The sequence below is a fragment of the Bactrocera neohumeralis genome, chromosome 5 (assembly GCF_024586455.1).
Source record: "Bactrocera neohumeralis isolate Rockhampton chromosome 5, APGP_CSIRO_Bneo_wtdbg2-racon-allhic-juicebox.fasta_v2, whole genome shotgun sequence".
NCBI classification, from domain to species: Eukaryota; Metazoa; Arthropoda; class Insecta; order Diptera; family Tephritidae; genus Bactrocera; species Bactrocera neohumeralis.
Genome location: NC_065922.1, coordinates 60,273,894 through 60,294,072, shown reverse-complemented (window position 1 = coordinate 60,294,072; position 20,179 = coordinate 60,273,894). Strand labels below are relative to the sequence as shown.

Here is a 20,179-nt window from a genome sequence, read left to right as displayed (position 1 = left end):
TATAATTTATGTTGACGTATGTTTAGAGTGAAGTTTTATTATGTTGTTTATAGTTGTACCGCTAGAATTATGTGGTGGCTTGATAAAATTCACTTAACTTGCTAATTATTCATTTTCTTGAAGGACCATGTTATATTATGACAATATCCAATGTAAGTTATCTAAAAATATCGTTTGTTATGCTCTTTGTCTTTATAATTAATTAATGTTTTTAAGACATTGGGACAATGTTTGAGAAATCTGAAATGTGTTGATATCGTTTTAATATAGTACGTTTAAATTATTGGCAAATGAGTTTTCACAACACATTATGAACAATCAAGGAATCATATTAGGTTTTATTCTAAAATTATATGCTAGGTTACATATTTGTACAATTTTCTAATTTTATATCAGTTGATCATTTTTATAATAGCTAAGTTTTTACTAGAGTTAAATTGTACAAGAGTGGATTAATAATAAATAATATTAATAAATAACGCTAAACTCATTTAATTAATTCTGAATCTTTTTTTTTTGTAAATTAAATATATGCATTAGAAAAATATTATATTCTAAATAATGTACAAAATATTTTGGACAAAAAATAAAATATTCATTATATTGTTTTTATAATATAGATGACAAAAGACTACGACTACTTACTAAAAGTGCTTTTAGTGGGAGATAGCGATGTTGGTAAACATGAGATATTATCTTGCCTTGAAGATGCATCATCAGAAAGTCCATTTTGTAGCGGAAACGGTAATAAAGTTAAAGGGTAAATTTTAGAATAGCATCGAAGTTTAAATGGGTATGTACGGAGAGAAGAGGTCCTCCAGATCCGGGATACACTCAAAATACCGAAGTTCAAAATGCCGAACATCGAAATACTGACAAAATTTAAATATGCAGCTAAATCAAAATACCGACAAATCAAAACACCGTCAAATCAGAACACCGAAAAATCAAAATACCGACATACCAAAATGCCTGCATGTGAAAAATATTTTATCTTGTCTGCCCTTATTTCTATCGAAAGAAAAAGAGAATTGTTCTGACTAAAGGTTATGATCCTGACCGTGTTTTTGGCCGTAGACCGAAGGCATTACGTTATACACCCTTCAGATCCATCTCATTGTACATATATATAATTGCCGTTAACTTATGGTTTCTGAGATATGTTCATTTAAAGTTCAAAAATTCTACTATTTAAGTTGCATGTTTCTCCAATTTTTATTGACTTTTTCCAGTGAGTTGGTGGTCTTTGGTCGCTCTCCAAAAAATAACACTAGTCGGACCAACACCTAGGCTATCTTTCGCTTTTAACTCCCTTTTGTGTTGGCAGACGGTTAAAATATATCTGTAAAATTCATATAGATCAAAGGAACAAGCACTTTAAATAATTAAACTTTAAATGCAAATATCTAAAAACCATAAGTCAGCGGCAACTATTTATATATATATATACATATTTTTTTTTATCTGGAGGACTTCTCTATCCGTACATACCTATATCAACCCCAAAATAGGGGATGTTATTCTAAATCCCAGGCAAGTTAAATGATAAAGAAAATAATTAAATTATTTCTAAATTCATAGCTTATAAAACCACGACTATTCTTCTGGAAGGGAAACGTGTCAAACTTCAAATTTGGGATACATCTGGACAAGGCCGGTTTTGCACCATTATAAGGTCATATTCAAGAGGGGCACAAGGAATTATATTAGTTTACGACATTACAAATAAATGGAGCTTCGATGGAATCGACAGATGGCTTAAGGAAGTGGAAGAGGTAAAATATATTGCACTCTATTTTTTATGAATCTATGTCGTTAACTAATGTGCTAAACGAGGTTTCATGAACGTCTCTATGTTGTAACACGTATACAAAATGTTGAGGACGAAACATGATTTTTTAAACCTAATTCGTATAATCCTATAACAGTTTTTCTTAAGTAAAGTTTTAAAATTAACAGCATTTTTGATTTTTGCTTGTTCAACAATTCTAAGTAACAGTCCTATTATCATGCCCTCACAAAAATCACCACAGTCACTATTGTGAGATTTTTGTTAAATGTGAGGTTTACTGTGTGCTGACGTGATTTCAAAAGCTCAAATGCTTGTGTTTGTTTTGATAATTTGAATATTTTTAAAGAAATTTGAAATTATTTTATTGAAATAGAATGGAATATAAATATGTAACTTACGGTGTTTGTACATTTTACATCCTTCTAAGTATGAATAAAAAGACATACATACATATGTTTAAAAAAGTTGGAAAAATATTTATTTGTAAATATGTACATTTGTATGTATTTAATAGATGTGCGATTGAAAAGATATTTATTTTTAAATAATATGTTGTACTGCTGCAGCTGCTCTTGAGTTGTTCTTTCACATTTTGAAATCCTAAAAATAAATGCAATTATTATATATGCACCAAATTTAATACATTTGCAAGATAACTCACTTTTCCTGGTTGTCCATGTCTTTATTTTGTTTTTACGTTGCAATTCGTGCAATACATTTGAATATCTGAATTTTTACAATATTTGGAACGTTTTTTCTGCTTTATCGAACATGCTACGAATATTGTCAAATTTGATATCTTCAGCAGGATGGCAGAACTGGTTTTTGGAAGTAGGTGGAAAATAGAAATAGAAACTAATTTAGGTTTGCACCGCGACCTAAGGTGTATTGTGCCTCTCCTTATCACAAAGGCCCACCATTCTGATGGGTTCTAGAAACTTGCTAGGCTATTCAAATAATTAGATCAAATAGCCTTGAGGTTGTTTGTAGAAATTGCTGTGCAATCTAACCGGCTGCTTGCATAAGAAGCTGCTCCCATGTTGGACAAGTTTTTATAGAGTGCGATTAGTAGACGGAATTTGTCTTGTGGGATGTGAATCATTCATTTAAACCTTATTAAATTGTGACCTTCTAAAGCAGCTTTGCATGATATAGATGGGTATTTTTTTCTTATTTTTTTCGGTTAACGCGATGATAAAGATTATGTGCACTTGTTACCGCCATATCGATGAAATGATAAACTAGTCGTTTCATGGATTCGCTGATCTTTAAACGAATATGCCATCAGCCCATCATTCCATCTATCAGGTTCACTCCTAGTAGTAGTCATATCAGTATTGTACTCTTTTATTATTTATGGACAATATACTGCGACATACAGCTTTTGTTGTGATCATAATGAAATACTTTTTAAAGAGTTTGAGGCAAAAAAGGCATGACACGAATTCCTCGGTTATCATTCTATATAGTACAATTGCTGTATCTGCTCTATATGCGCGCCAACGAACTCAATGACATATCCTCTACTAGCTTATTAGTCTTTTTGTTTGGTAATTTGCAGTTTGGAATTCGATTAGAACGAGTAGTGCCTAAATTAATTATAGAAGGGTGTGTCGATATGGAGCGTGCTTGCTCTTACGAAAGAAGTGATTATAGCCATAATGTCAAAATTAGTTGTTTTTTTGTCTTTCTCATGAATCTTCTGTTTACATTTTTACGATTTTGTGTAATTTACAATCAACCTTATCGCAAACTTCGTGTGAATAAATCATTCCCATGTATTTTTATTTTCACCCGAACGAAAAGTTCGTATCGCGAATTTCGTGTGTAATGTTCGAATTTCGATTATGCTATTGTGAACTTCGGCAAGCTGTCACATATGGTTTTTTTTTGATTAAGTGGCATTGATCAAACTTTGTAAATAAAAATAGCCAATATATGGTTTTTATGTAATTATATATCGTATATATTATGCAGATAAGTATCGGATGTATTATTATATTTTAAGAAATAATGGATTTAAAAAAAAACTTGAACTCACATTGGGTAGCAACTTGAAAATCGATGGCTATCTTTTATAATTATGAAATCCATTTCGATGTTGGCCCCTGGCTATTGGAGGAGTCATGTAACTTCATATACAATATATATAAGACCGAAGCAGCTGAAAATAACACCCCTTCAGGCCAGTTGAGTTCTATCCCCCTGCTATGGAGCCTAGTAGTAGATGCGCTCCTTGAGTTGCTCACTAACAATGGGATTCGGTGACAGGGGAACGCTGCTAACATTGTCATAATGTTAAATTTGAGAACATTTTCTACGACGTAGTTCAAAGGGGCTTAAGTCTAGGTAAGGGATGGTGCAAAACGCTAGGTTTAAATATAAACCTCTCAGAAGCAACCCTCGTTGCCGAAGATGTAAACTTTACAAAGAATTTCAGAGTTACCTCAGCTGTCTGGCGGAGAAGAGAGTGGGAGAGAATGGCACTGGTAGCAGGCAGCAGGAATGCGCCACGTCAAGCTAATACTGGTCCTTTTGGCATCTACTACTGTAGCCATCTACTACTGTAGCCATTAGACTCTCCTAAATCACAAAGACTCACTTAGCCCTAGCACATTGATGAAGTCCAATATTCTACCGGATCCTATTGAGGCGATGCGATCCCTATCCGGAAACATGGATCCAAAGGCCTTAATCCTGCGTCTACAGACTGCTGTGCAGTCGATCAGCGGGTGTTCCAGGCTCCCTGTCGCAGAACCGGCAGTTAGCGCAAGAGGATAGGCCCATGTTATACAAACGCCTATTCAGCTTGCATTGGTCGGTATTAAATGCGACGAATAGCCTGAGTTTATTCCTGGGGAGGTTGATTACAACCTTGAACCTGCTCAAGTTGTACCTTCCAATTAGTAACTTGGCATGTCGCATGACTTGCGTTCGCTGCCTTTGCTCCTCCCTGCCCACTCCTTCTTCCTTGCCGAACAGCTCCTTTATGGTATGGGGACCCACCCCAGTAAAGGGTTCGGGTCCTACCATTTTGGTAGAGGCTGCGGAGCGGGCGAGCTCATCTGCCAGTTCGTTACCGGCTATTCCTCTGTGACCTGGCACCCAGATTAGGTGCACCTGGTTTCTTTCCGCAAGGATGTTCAGCCGTTCTCTGCACTCCTGCACTAGTAGCGATTTGATCTCGTAGGAGGAGATCGCTTTTAGTGCCGCTTGACTATCGCTGAGTATGGCTATCCGCTCATTGCGATAGTTGCGATGGAGGTTTATCTCTATGCACCAACTTATGGCAAAGACTTCTGCCTGGAAAATGCTCGGAAACCCTCCCATAGGTATGGAGAGCTTGGTGCGTGGACCCGCGATCCCTGCACCGATTGCCTCCGACATTTTCGAGCCGTCGGTGTCCCACCTCAACGTACTATTCCTCAGTAACAGCTCAAGGTTGGAGTCGTTTCACTCATCCTTGCTTCCGAGGGAGACCTTAAACTTCTTAGTGAAGTTAACTGTTTTGGGAGTGCTGTCCTTCGGGAGGAGGGCTAATGGTATATTGCCACTTATCTTTTCCATCCTCTGGGACGAGATTACCTTGCCTTTGCCAAACCCCTCTGCCGTTATTTGCAGAAGTGAGTTCTTGGCTACTTGACCGATAACCAAGTGAAGCGGTGTAAGTTCAAGTAGGAGCTCCAATGCTGCCGTCATGCAGACACAGGCTAGCCGCTGTGGCTTCGATAGTTTGATCCCTATCGAAGTCTGCGACGCTATTGAGGCCCAGGCCATCGCCCCGTTCGTGATTATCGGTCGCACTATCATGGTGTACAACCACCTAATGATCCTTGGCTTACAGCCCCAGGACTTTCCCGCCAGGCGATTGCACACCATTAATGCTTTTGTTGCTTTGAGCAAGGTCAGGTCTACATGCTGCTTCCACCGCAAAGTAGAATCCAGCGTGAGACCGAGATATTTGACCTTGTTGGTCATCTCTATTTCTCTGCCCCCAAGTGTGAGATTCCTGAGACCGGTTAGGGACCTGCGTCTCGTAAACGGGACTATGGTCGTCTTGAAGGGATTGATGTTCAATTGGGCGGCCTCTTGTTGTGCCAAGACGAATTCTTTTTTCTCCTACTGTGGTCTCAGCAATTCTGGTGCGTAGTACGGCATCTATCCATCTACTCACCGGAGCTGCCACATTTCTTTTCTCCAGTGCTCTGGCTACACTCCTATGACACGTGTTGTCAAAGGCACCTTCGATGTCCAAGAAAGAGTAAAGCATCACCTCCCCACTCTCCAGTGAAGTCTCTATCTCAGAAGTTAGCTGGTACAGAGCAGTACTGGTGGATCTGCCGCCTCTGTACGCATGCTGAGACGCATGCAAGGGTGCCCTCTATATTTGACCTTATTTCATGGTCTACGACCTTCTCCATGGTTTTTAGTAGGAAAGAAGAAGAAGATCACCTTAGCTGTAATGAGTAATCTTTCAATGAGTAATCTTTCCTTCCTACTTTGGGTATGAAGATCACCTTAGCTGTCTTCCATACTTCAGGGATGTACGCCATTGCGAGGCTCTCTCTCAGCAGCCGAACCAGGAGTGGCAGTAGAAACTGCTCCCCCTGTTGTAACAGCGCTGGAAAGATGCCATCCGCTCCCGGAGACTTGAATTTCTCAAACGAGACCATTGCCCACTTGAGCGAGTCCGCCGTATATAGTTGCTTAGCGATTCTCCAATCCTAGCGGGATGGCCTGTGTTTAATCAAGGGTAGACATTGGTCTTCCCGAATATTCTCCGAGAAGTGCGCCCGCAGAAGCTCCGTAGCTCTGTCTTCTGCGCTGGTCGTAAACGTCCGGTCGCCTCTTTTGATTACTATTACTGCGTCAGTCGTGCCTCTAGCCAGAGCCTTATGCAGCCGAGCCGCTTCTGGTGTAGAGGTGATATTTTCGCAGAATCTCCTGAAGCTTGGCTGCTTTGCAGACCTAATCTCCTTATTATATAAGGTGAGGTAGCCCCTGTATTCTTCCCAGAACCCCGTACGTTTCGCTTTGTTAAATAGGCTCCGTACTTTTTTCCTGAGGTCTGCAAGTTTCATTGACCACCAGGGACAGTTTCGTCTGTCTGTGGACACTTTTAGGAGGCAAATGCCATGATAAGCGGTAATAACAGACAGCGCAGATAGCTCACTCTCCATTCCTGGGCCTGAAACGCTATTGTCAGTCTGTTCCTCCCTGCTCAATTCCTCACTTAGTATCTCCCTGAAGGTATCCCAATTCGCTTTCCGAGTGTTGCGTCTAGGGGACAGTTGCCTGACCTCTACCTTTAGCGTGAACCTTACAATCCTGTGGTCTGACAAAGAGGGCTCCGTTGAAACTCTCCATTGTGAGACCAATCAGTTCGCAAGCTCATTGCTCAAGGTGATGTCCAGCACCTTTCTCCTGCTTATAGTTATGAATGTGGGTTCACACCCCACATTCTCTATCGCTAAGTTACTGCCTAATATGTACTCTAAAATAGACTCACCTCCTGCGTTGCAGTTTGTTCTGCCCCATTCCAAGTGGTGGGCGTTCGCGTCGCAGCCAATGATTAGAGTACTTCCACCACCTCCGGGGGTGCCGTAGATGTCTCTCCTGGAAAATAGGCTGAAGCCAGGACGAAGTCTTTGGCTTCGAAGTCCCTGGCTTCACCGCCACCAGATCCTGCGTCAGGAACTGTAAAGGGCAGAAGAATTCAATATTATTCTTGACCAAGATGCAAGTTCTTGGTCTCTCGCTAGAGAGATTCCAAATTACCTTATTGAACTCCGTCTTGAGGCTTTTAACCTCTCCTCTATAGACCCAAGGTTCTTGGATCAGCAGGATGCCCAGTTTATCCGCTGTGAACCTGCTCGTTAAGACAGCTGAAGCTGTCGCCGCTTGATGCAGGTTCACCTGGGTGTTGACGGCCAATATAATAATGGTTCGATGAGGCGCAGATCCTCATCCCCGCCGTCAATTGCGCTGCCATCTAGTGGGTCTCCTAGCCCATCGAGGACTTCCTGCGTGGAGGGAAGCTCTGCTTCCTGGCCACAGGAACGATCATTAGGGTCGTCGGAAGTCGCAGCAGGCGTAGCCTGCCCAGCACTGCTCTCGCTGAGTTGATTCGCAACCTCACCCACCTGCATTCTTTCCACCTCCGTGGCCGCCATAGTCGCTTGCTGTTTTGCGATGTGGCTGCGGGCTGGTGTGGCCGCACGACCACCGTGCTGAACCTGTAGTACAGGCGGAAGCTCGCTGCTCGGACGTACTTGTACGACTCGCCGTCTGTGTACAAGTTAAGTCTCCAACCTTTCATATCACATATTTTCTCGCACAGAGGACGAAACCTTTTCAGCCTTCCAGCTTTGGGGCGAACACCCGAAGCCAGTTGGCGTGCGTCTCGTCCTTGCAGTTCACCTACAGCATACCTCCTTTAAACTCCACCCCAAGGAAGGACGCCGCGTATTCATTCCCTCTGAATACCTCCCATGAGGAGGTCATGAAGCACGACTCCGCCGGTTAGTTTTGAGGCAGTACAGCCATGCGGATGGCTTTAACAGCACCCGCATATCTGTGCCGCCCCTCCTCCACCCGGTGGGGAGCCGGTGCGAATGGTTGGCCTCCGGCTATCCTTGTGCTACTGTTCCTCATCCTTTTGAAACTGGGGGGCTCCTGCGGCGTGATCTAGCATAAGTGGCCGAGGGAGCTGCCCTTCCGTCACCTCGCATTGCGGTCAAGGTTGCACTGACCGGGCCACGGTTGCTAGTCCCGCTGCCTTTCGCGCGAGCTGACACAGTCCTGCCACGCTCCTTTGCCGGGGATACACTGTTCCCTCTATTCCTGCCCTTGGCCATAGACTCCGCTACCTCGGGAGTCTTCCCATCCCGGAGGTGTGCAAGTGACCCTCCGAGGGTCATCCTTGCAAAACTAAAAAACGTTCAATCATCATATTTGCTTCAGTCCATTTTTTGGAAAATTTTGACGAAACACTCGAAATTTTAAACTTTATATCCTTCTGTGTATCAGGCGTTACATCCATAGTACTAAATTTTGTCAAAACATAATCCATTAACCGGGAATTTCGCTCTATTTTACATTTTCGCCATTCTTCAAATAACTCCATTTTTGAAATAGAGCAAACTCGATCTGAAAAAAAAAATAATTAAAAATTATTGGGGAAAGATGTGGTACTCGATCAAAGGTCATTGTATAGCTTAAGGTTGCCGTTATGTAATATTCAAACATTAGCTTGGATATATGTGTTGCATACGTTAAGAACTTGAAAATAAAAAAACAAACATTTTTATATGAGTTTTCAAAACCCCGTACAACGCTAACCAAGTATTAAATTGCATAAAATATACATACATTTCATCTGAATTAAAGTCCATTTCATCAGCATCGTGTTTTCCTCTGCAAACCTTATTAAATCACGATTTATATTTAAATTGAAAACATAGAAATGATAACACCGTATCATTTCGATTAAACTTGTAGTTAACCGTATTATAATATTTTGCGCAATTCTTACTTAAAATTGTGACATATCAAGGGTTGTTATAATCAGAGTATTGTCAATTGTTTGATTGTTTACATTGACTTTTGTCCGCTTACTATGATCCAGGCGAATCACTGTGCGGTTGGGTGGTGCCGAGTATGCCTTGAGCCTAAGCCCCTGCACCGCGGCAAGGTGCCTACCATTCGCAGAGGCTGTAGCCATATATAGGAGCGCAAATTCGGTCATGGCATTCGCCCGGGTGTATGATTGGTTTGCCACAATCCGCATTATAATGTATCTGAACATTTTAACAAAATAATTTAAATTTTAAGTGACCTTAAATCGGCTGTTAATAGCAACCACTTCTATTTACAACAGGAAAACGACCCAAAGGACACATTGTAGCTTGTATGTGAGGGGTTGTTATGGAATTGAAAATAAATCCATAAGTCCCGCATTCACCAGACATTAATCCAAATCAAAATATCTGGAACTTTTTTGGAAAACCGTGTTAGAAAACGTCGAATTTCTTCAAAATAAGGCCAAAAAACTGGATCATCGAATTAGTGGGTCAAAATATCCGGAAATAATACTAGAAATCGAGTGGGAAGCATGCGTCGACGTCTAGGGATAATAATTGCAAAAAAAGCTTTAAGCTTTAGCAATAATTTTTTTTATTTGTGTAAATAAAAAAATATTTTGATATGCTATATTTAATGTTAAATATGCATCTTTTGAAATGGATAGAAAAAAACTAAACATTTATTAATTTTATAACAAATAAACATGTCGTTATTTAATAGAACTAGGTGTATGTAAACTTTATTGGTTCACTGCACCATTAGGGAAAATTTTCGAATATGGAAGATTTTTCTCATGTGTAGTTCACAATAAACACAAATTTGTGAGTTTTTCCACGGGGAATGCCAATCACGCGAAGTTTACGATAAGGCTGAATATATTCGTATATTGCTTGAAATCTTTGAAAAATGTATTTTTGAATCATAAAAACAAAACAATACAAAAGAAAACGGCTGATTGAAAAATTATATATCCAATTAATTTTGACAAATTGTTGTTTTTGGGCTATCGACATAACCTTATATAATTGAATCGAGGTTTGTTTACGAAACAATAAGATTAATGCCCGGTTCCACAGTCCATTCTTAAATTGTGCCCAAATAAAATCTTAGCTAAGCATTGTTGCAGACAGAGTAGTCGTTTCACAGTCAATGCTTAATTTCTATAAATTTTTATTGATATGTATATGGCAACGTTTTGGGCAACATATGTTTTACAAATGTCAACCTTAAAATTATGTTTGAAATATTTAAATTATAACAGACAATACATAAATTTGTGAGGAGAATTATATCGAAATCGAAAATGGTTAAAAACAACAAAAGAACCCCGCATTTCACCACCAGCGAGGCGGAGCACCTATTGGAACTGGTGGAAATCCCAATCCGATTCTATATTTTTTCACAAAAAATTATTTTTTATTTCTTATTATTCTTCTTTTGACAAATAACTAAACATTCAAAACAACAATCAGCTGTTAAGTAACTGTTTGACTTGTAAAATCAAACTGTTTGATTTGTATGATCAAACGTTAAAACTTAAATAAGATTCTTTAGATCCTTACCACTGGTGGGGGGAAAACAAAGACCTTATTCAAGCTGAGAAAGATTTCATTCTAGTTTTATTTTTAAATTTGTAAACCTTATATACTATTTTAGAAGTCTTACTTATCTAATTAAATATATGTATATGTACGGCACACCACATGGGGTTGTTTTCAAGTATACAATCAATACATGTGTGTGTGTGTGTTATCATATAATTTATGTTGCATGGTTTGGGATTACTTTCAAGTGCACAAGTGCATGCTTATTGCATATAAATGCATACGTGCCTCATAAATGTATGTGCGTTGCATATAAATACATGCATATTTATGTGTTTATTTGGAACGTTTTGTACTGCATCTGTACAATAGTAAGAATATTTCTTATCTTATTTAACATTGGTGAAATATATAAAAGGTTTAAATATAATATTGTTGTCTGTCCTTTGGTAGCAACGAACATGTTCAATTTTGAACAGTAACAGCTGCTGTATGAATTGAAAAACACTATTTTTTCTGTTTTAGATATCTTAAGCACAAATTAAAACTATTTCAATTGACTAAAAATATTTGAAGAACTAGAAAGGCGTATCTAAATGTTGAATCGACTGGAGAGGAACAATTTTCTCGAAATGCAACCTTAATAACATGTAGCTGCAATGACTATTTCCATAAAATCTGCTGAAAGGCACCATATGATATCGTCTATTGGTTTCGAATTCGGGTAGTGAGGATCCTAGTTCTTTGAAAAGTTGCTGCGGCCGATATGGAAGGAACTTATTCTTTTAAAATATAACATATAAGTTATTACAAAATAGCATAAAATTACATAACCGTAGGGCAAGGACTATCATTAAAAGACAAAGACTTGTATCTCATTGTTTTAATTCTTTAAAACATTGTAATATTACTGTGCCTCTAAGTTTCTGTACATTAAATATAACCGAATCACAGCAAGAAACTTCAACATCGCTGTTATCTCCTCATTCTGGAGATTTCACCTTAGGAACTTTCTCTTCTATTGAATCCAAAACACAAAATAAATATCGTAGTACGTAGGTTGCTATATATATTTCTGGCCTAACAATGTAAATAGGCATATTTATCAACGAAAATGTTTTTTTTTTAATATTTTTTTTGTTTTTTTTTTTGTTTTTTTTTGTTTTTTTTTTTTTTTTTTTTTTTTTTTTTGTCGATTGCTGTTTTGTTTCGGGCTCATACGCATAGATCCATGATTCGTAACCTGTGACGATCTTATAAACGTCTTTTGAAGCACCGCGATCGTATTTTTTCAGCATTTCTTTACACCAATCCACACGATTTTTTTTTGAGCGATTGTCAAATTGTGCGGGATCCAACGAGAAAAAAACCTTTTTTACGGCCAGGTGTTCATGCAATATCGAATCTATGCTGGTGGGAGAAATGCATAGGCATGCCTCTATCTGAAGGTATGTTACATGACGGTCTTGCATTATCAGTTCACGTACGGCATCGATGTTTTCTGGCACAACGGCTGGACGACCTTCACGGAATTCGTCTTTGAGCGAGCGTCGGCCACGATTGAATTCGTTGTACCAGTGTTTCACAGTGCTATAGGATGGTGCTTCATAGCCATACAAAGATTTTAGTTCATCGATGCACTCTTGTCGTGATAATCCACGTCGAAAGTTGTGAAAAATGATCGCACGAAAATGTTCACGAGTTAATTCCATTTTTTGGCCGAGATGAATTTTTTAATTCCCTGTAAATAAAACAACTCACGGTTAAATGACAAAACGTTCTGAGTGATGTTATGCTAAAAAATGTCAATCTTTCCAATGGAAATGTCAGATTGCACCTGGCAACACTTAGTGTTGCCCTAAGCCAGAATATATATAGCAGCCCTCGTAGAAATGGAAAAAAAAACTCGATAATTATATTTTTTTGAAACTATGTTAAAGCCAAAAACGATGGAAAGTGTCCTACAAAAACAAACGCCGCAATTCGTGCAACAGTTGGGGACAACTTATGAGGATGGCCTCCACTCTTTCGTGTCACTATTAAATATTTTTGTTTATTTATTTTATTTAAGAGAAGTTTTGTATATTTTATGCGGCATGCAAAGACGTGATTAGTGTCGTGCGGCGACTCATTGTATGCAGAACATAATTTGGGTACATCTATTCTGGATAAGTAGGAGTTGTATGTCGTCGAGGTGTTGAAGGGGTGTTCTCCTGATGTTCCTAGGAGGCGATTCCTTTTCAGGCACGTGGTTGTAGGGATGGTTTTTACGAAAACATCTGAGCTATAATTGCTTGGAGAAAAGAGAGTTATCTGGAGTCTGGAGTGTGGTATTTTGGCAGGTTTGTATCTTACCTATCTGTGACCTGCTGTATCAAGGCCACTATATAGAGGCGGCCGTTCGGAGTGATGGAGTGCAGACTGTCGAATCGAATTCTGATCCATCACCTTTTGAACACATTCCAAGTGTTTTAACTTCAGCATATTTATACCGTCTGAGCCGATGAATTTAGTTGTCATAGTTCCATGAAAACAAGTGGTGCGCAGTCTTTTGGCATTTTGCCCAGCCGTCAAGTAACTCATCTTTTCGCCTTGACCAGCGAATGGTTATCGTCGTGTCTTCGCGGATTGGACAGGAATTTGACAGTATTCCAAAGCATAAATAAATGATGCACTGGCATCGTAGGGTAGTATCCGTGTACTCGTGTCAAGCAATATTAAGGCTATGTCAGCACTACCATCTGTCTCGCGATATTTACCGAAAGCCTTAAAACCTGCGCTTCTCAAAATATCTGAGCGACTGTTAAGCTTGATTTCTTAGATCGCAGCTATCGATATGCCCTCCCGGCTCATAAACTGCACTATCTCTTCGATCTTGCTTGAAAGCCCGTTGCAGTTCAGTTGTAGAAGTGGGGTTTGAGACGGCAGTTGTGGTCCTGGGGGTGAGAAAGTTGTGTACAGATGGTTGTTATTGCAGCTATATTACCCTCAAGGGCGCTGTCACACTTGGGTGTGATTTGAGGACGTCATGGATGGTTTTTGTGGGGGTAGACTCCTAGAACAAGGGCAACGTATGACACACTTCACTAACGTGACACCAGCCAGAGCAACAGAATTGTACATGACTGAGGTAATTTTCCCACGTATTACGGTCTGACACACAGAACAGGCGGTGCAAGGAACCAAAAGTTGCCTTGTGGCCCTCGTACAGTGATCGGATCCGTCTGAACAGTTAGACTCAATGCCAGCACGGTCAGGAGATATGGAGCAATCCTGCTAGTTTTGCTCTAATAATGACAGTGTGAAAATATTAATTACCGATCCAAACAGCGTTAAATCGTCGAAATAAGAGCCGTTGGGCGGATAAAATCCAGGTAATTCCAGTATCGTAGAACCGGCAGTCTTGGGAAATGGGTGTAGGCAGTAATTAGCCTCAGGATTTCGATGAGTTTTACTTAAATTTTAGTTGAATCATGTCAATCTTGGTATCTCAAGGGATAACGTAAAAAAAGGGGGTTATTTTTAAAAAGTACTGCAGAGCAACGAATTTTGTTAAAATATTGAGTTATGAACATTCGCAAATAATTATAAAATAAAGTAAACAAAAAAATATCTACTTTACATAAACTCCAAAAAAAAATAGTGTTGGCAACTGCTCAACATTAGTTTCCTGATATTTTCATATAAATAATAACGAATGCTAACACAGTTGCCTGGGGTAAGTATTTTATATTCAGTCATACAAGGTTTGTCCTCAAAATAACCAAACTTTTTGGACCATGTGAAACAAAATGCGCACTGACCTTCCTTTTACCGAAATCGTTAGTTAGAATCTCTTCCTCGCATTTAATTCCTCAGCCAATATTCTCGTAGTAAAATTTGCATTAATACCAATAATTTCAGGCACTTTTTGCACCACGTCAGCACGGCAACTAGCTCTTGGACGACCTGCCTTTTGGTCGTCTTTTAAATTGTCACGACCATTTTTAAATCGTGTAAACCACGTATAAACTTGAGTACGACTTATACAATCATCTCCATGAACTTTTTCATTAATTCGTAAGTCTCAGTGAATTTTTATACTCTCGCAACAATGTTGCTAAGGAGAGTATTATAGTTTTGTTCACATAACGGTTGTTTGTAAGTCCTAAAACTAAAAGAGTCAGATATAGGGTTATATAAACCAAAGTGATGAGGGTGACGAGTATAGTCGAAATCCGGATGTCTGTCTGTCCGTCCGTCCGTGCAAGCTGTAGCTTGAGTAAAAATTGAGATATCATGATGAAACTTGGTACACGTATTCCTTGGCCCCATAAGAAGGTTAAGTTCGAAGATGGGCAAAATCGGCCCACTGCCACGCCCACAAATTGGCGGAAACCGAAAACCTATAAAGTGTCATAACTAAGCCATAAATAAAGATATTAAAGTGAAATTTGGCACAAAGGATCGCATTAGGGAGGGGCATATTTGGACGCAATTTTTTTGGAAAAGTGGGCGTGGCCCCGCCCCCTACTAAGTTTTTTGTACATATCTCGGAAACTACTATAGCTATGTCAACCAAACTCTATAGAGTCGTTTTCTTCAGGCATTTCCATATACAGTTCAAAAATGGAAGAAATCGGATAATAACCACGCCCACCTCCCATACAAAGGTTATGTTGAAAATCACTAAAAGTGCGTTTACCGACTAACAAAAAACGTCAGAAACACTAAATTTTACGAAAGAAATTGCAGAAGGAAGCTCCACCCAGGCCTTTTTTAAACATTGAAAATGGGCGTGGCCTCGCTCACTTATGGACCAAAAACCATATCTCAGGAACTACTAGACCGATTTCAATGAAATTCGGTATATAATATTTTCTTAACACCCTGATGACATGTACGAAATATGGGTGAAATCGGTTCACAACCACGCCTTCTTCCAATACAACGCTATTTTGAATTCCATCTGATGCCTTTTCTGTATAATACGAGTATATACATTAGGAACCAATGATGATAGTGGAATAAAACTTTACAAAAATACGGTATTTGAAAAATATGTAAATGACGTATAATGAAATCTCGATTATCACTTTATCATGCGAGAGTATAAAATGTTCGGTGACACCCGAACTTAGCCCTTCCTTACTTGTTATTTCTTTAATACACAATTTTACATACATACATATGTACATGCTGTCATACGTTTCCATGTAATTAGGTGTATGAAAGATTATGAATATCTTTTTAATTCTGCCAGTTTTCTATAGATAACTCTGTATGGCGTTTAGAAATATAAAAAGTCTGTTATTTTCGAGACATACCTTGTTATTTGTATTTTGGCATATGCTTGTAAACGGTAACTATATCCTATATATACTATATATTATAGATACATATACATATATAGTAAATACAATGATGTGTTAGTATGGATTTAGCGATGTGCATTTTGGGTATTAAAGTTAATGCGAGAGTGTGGCAAATATGTTAGTTCCAGCAGAATTTCACAGTTCTTGAAATTCGGAAGCAACACGGTGTCTGATTTTTAACAGATTAAAGGGCAATAACTCGGCAACATAGGACTGAAAAGTAGGCTACAATAGCAGCGCGACCTTCAGAGCGGACCCGATTTGGGTGATCACACTCGTTTAATTCAAGAAACGCCACAGGTTGGTGTACAATTTCTTATTACTCATTGAAAGTGGGAAATGGAAGAGGATGTTTAGGTGATGTTTATCGACCAGGATGTCTCGGCTGCTGACAAGCATAGGTATTATAAAAATTTTTAATATAATTTCAGAATTTACCTTGCAAACAACGTTTTCATCGGGTTGATATAATTATTTTTTATTTATTAATTTGATTGATATAAAATAATCAACAAACAAACAAATAAACTAAACGTAATTTTTATTGTTTCAGCATGCTCCTGGTATTCCAAAAGTATTAGTTGGGAATAGACTACACCTTGCTTTTAAAAGACAAGTATTAGCTAAACACGCAGAGCTTTATGCTTCTCGTAATAATATGTCATGCTTTGAAATATCCCCACTTTGTGATTTTAATATCAGAGAGTCTTTTTGTGAACTCGCTCGAATGGCGCTGCACAGAAATGGTATGGAAAGGATCTGGCGTAATAATAAAGGTAAATGAAAGTTTATTATTTTTATTATAGTTTTGTTCACCTAACGATTGTACATATTACCTAAACTAATCGAGATAGATATAGGGTTTATACATATAGATATATAAATGATCAGGGTGACGGAAGAAGTTGAAATCCGGTTGACTGTCTGTCTGTGGGATGGGCGTAATCGGACCACTGCCACGTCCACATATCATTAACAGGAAACATAGAAAGTGCCATAACTTAGCGCTAAATTAAGATATAAAGCTGTATGGTACAGAGGATCGCTGTAGCAATGGGCACCTGCGGCAAAAATTAAAAAAAAAAGTGTGCGTGGCCCCGCCCTCTAATAAGTTTAATGTATATAACTCCTAAACCACTTAAGCTACAACATCCAAATTCGTCCAACACTAATATTATAGGAGTTCCTACCAACATTGTGAAATTTGATGAAATCGGATGAAAACCCTGTTCACTACCCATATAACGGTACTGTTAAAAACTACTAAAAGCGCGATAAATCTATAACTAAATGCGTCAGAAACATTAAAATTTGCCCCCGGGATGGTATGAGACAGTTTTATGGGAGCCGGTGCGAAACTTTTTGTTGAAATCCCATATCTCGGGATCCTACTTACCGATTTCGACAAAATTTGAAACGTGTCATTCATATTCCTATGTCACTCTGTGAAAATGAGCGAAATCGAACAACAAACACGCCTACTTCTCGTATAGCACAATTTTAAATTCCACTTGATTCGTTCAGTTTTCAGTACACAAATCAAGAAGCAATTTATATAACGGGATTAAACTTTGCACGAATAATACCTTTAGTATATGCCACCTTATGTCAAAAATTGTTCAAATCCGACAAAAACTGTTCACGCCCCTACCGAATATTTAGACCCCGGTACCTATCATGTGTGAGTTATTTCAATTAAGATTAGCTACCGTGTTTTACAGTGTATCTGCGTGCCAAAAATAAATAAATTTGAGCGAAAACTTGACTTACCCTCCATATAACTAATATCAGGATTTTCGAACATCCGGTTGACTTTGCTCTCTATGATTGCGTTTTTAGTAAGTGACATTGTATGTGGTATTAAAAAAAATAGATAAAATCTTTTCGTTACTACCCCAACTGCCTTATGCTACTTATAATGGTTTTCGTTTTTCTAATAAACCTTATGTGTCTGTCAGCATATGAGTTATATATAGTATATGTATATATAAAATTGCTTGGATTTCGAACCTCAGGTTGACGTTTTACATCTTAAGGTATTTCCCTCGCTTTGATTCCTGCAAGTTGCAAGAGTAATATATGTTCGGTTACGCCCGAACTTAGCACTTCCTTACTTGTTTCTATTAATATTTTTCTGTATGAAAATTGTTTTACATAAAACAAGTTTGTTTGAATTAACTTATAATTAGAACAATCATAGATAAATAATAAAGTATACCAGTCAATAGAAAGTATGAATATAGTATTGTGAAAAAACAAAAACTAACCAAGTCCACATAAAATCTTTTACTTTATTCCAGTTGGTAACAATTTGACCCAGTGATGTAACAATTAGCTAAACTTGTTGATGAAAATATAGAGTTCATAAAGCTCAGAATAATAGTCGCCTTTCTAGTTTTTAGTATAATTTACCGAATTTTCTGGTAGAATTTTTTTTTTCAATCAAACTCATATAGTCCAGTCATTTTAGTAAGTTCACCTCGGAATTCGATATACCCATTTATATGTATGTCTGTAAATACTTGTATTTACAAGTCAATAGTATTTACAAGTATTTACAGACATATAAATGGGTATATCGAATTCCGAGATTCTTACCTAATTTAAGCTTAAATGACTGGACTATATATGATAGTAATATTAGGCTTTCTCGTTTATTGTGCAGAATGTCGCATTGTCTATAAAACCACACAAATCTAGCTCAGGAACTGAGGGAACTTTTATCGCACTACCGATCTCTACGGTTATAATCGTTGGCGACCTCAATTCCGCAAGGTAATCGTTATTGCTACTGATCGCTTTGTTACGGCTGCAGATTCCCAGCCGAATCAGCAGTTTTTGTGATCTCTGCGCAAGGGATCTCTATGCGGAGATTCAACAACTGACAAACTATGATAAGCGGATAAATTGTGTGGAGCATTTAAAGTCTTGTAACATCTCCGTCTGTGTGGTCAGGTTCTTGTCCAATCCGATTTCAATTCGGTTGTCACGCATCCTTCAACCCACATAAAATGCGCGAGCAATTTTAGTCGGCAGGTTCCGTTTCATCTTTTAATTGACAAGGCCAAAGCGAAATCGTCAAGATGACTTCGATGATTGTTAAGTTATAACTTGCCACCTAATCAGGGTCTGCATATCGTTACTATAAAAAAAACCGATCAAAACTTTGGGAAATTATATTCACCAAATTTGGCAAAGATTATTGTCCAAGGCAACGTTGCAATCTTCGTTCATATTATTCAGATCGGACCCGTACACTCCTATATATTCGGTGCAGCCGAAGTTAACGATTTTTTTTATAAATTAAAACTGTATCTTTACGAGCTTAATTTATGTATTTTAAAAACTTTATATTTGTAGTTTTGTCTTTGCAAGAGCTATGCTGCCGGACAATTGTTAGATGCACAACTGTATACGCAATTGATTCCTTAAGTTTACCAACATCAGTGAAGTCTACACTAAAATCATATGCTCTAACAACATCTCAGAGTATTCACAACATCAATCATGGCTCCAGATTTAAATATCAATGTAAATATCCATTGAATCATAATCGAAATAGTTGTGCTATTTCATGATTAAATATGTAAATATTTTCACCATTATTATATAAGTTTATATTGTAATTTCAAAGAAGAAAAAAAAACGAGTCTTGTTATTATATTTAATTTATTCTGAATTTGTATCTTGAATAAATGAGTTTTGAAACAATATGTGCATTCGAATGGGAATCTAACGTTTAAGGTCGACGCTTGTTGATTTTTTTATTTTGTTTAACAAAATTTAAATATTTTTACGATTCTATGCATTTTTTGTTGATTGAGTAATGCGACCTGCACTATATTGTTTACGTGTCATATGGCTGCGATATAAGGTATTCTGACTCTTACGACGCTTCATATAGT

The 20,179-nt window shown here is 38.1% G+C and overlaps 1 protein-coding gene and 1 long non-coding RNA gene across 3 annotated transcripts in view; both read left to right on the top strand.

Annotated features, from left to right (window-relative positions):
• The window catches only part of LOC126760216 (uncharacterized), an 89,850-nt gene that overhangs the window by 19,173 nt on the left and 50,498 nt on the right, over positions 1–20,179 (top strand). The window lies entirely within an intron of this gene.
• Positions 21–19,987, top strand: LOC126760180 (ras-related protein Rab-40C). Of its 2 annotated transcripts, XM_050475643.1 has the most exons (5): positions 21–152; positions 621–744; positions 1,582–1,775; positions 16,828–17,050; positions 19,635–19,987. In XM_050475643.1, exons 1-5 carry the CDS (start codon positions 138–140, stop codon positions 19,850–19,852), a joined length of 774 nt encoding a protein of 257 aa, XP_050331600.1. In that variant the 5' UTR covers positions 21–137; the 3' UTR covers positions 19,853–19,987. The 2 variants fall into 2 exon arrangements, with proteins under 2 accessions (XP_050331600.1, XP_050331602.1); XM_050475645.1 differs by lacking the exon at positions 21–152 and having other exon boundaries at positions 666–760.

Coding starts and splice junctions, on each gene's coding strand:
- LOC126760180 (XM_050475643.1), top strand. Junction 745..1,581: donor TCCATTTTGTAGCGGAAACG/GTAATAAAGTTA, acceptor CTAAATTCATAG/CTTATAAAACCACGACTATT. Junction 17,051..19,634: donor GATCTGGCGTAATAATAAAG/GTAAATGAAAGT, acceptor TTATATTTGTAG/TTTTGTCTTTGCAAGAGCTA.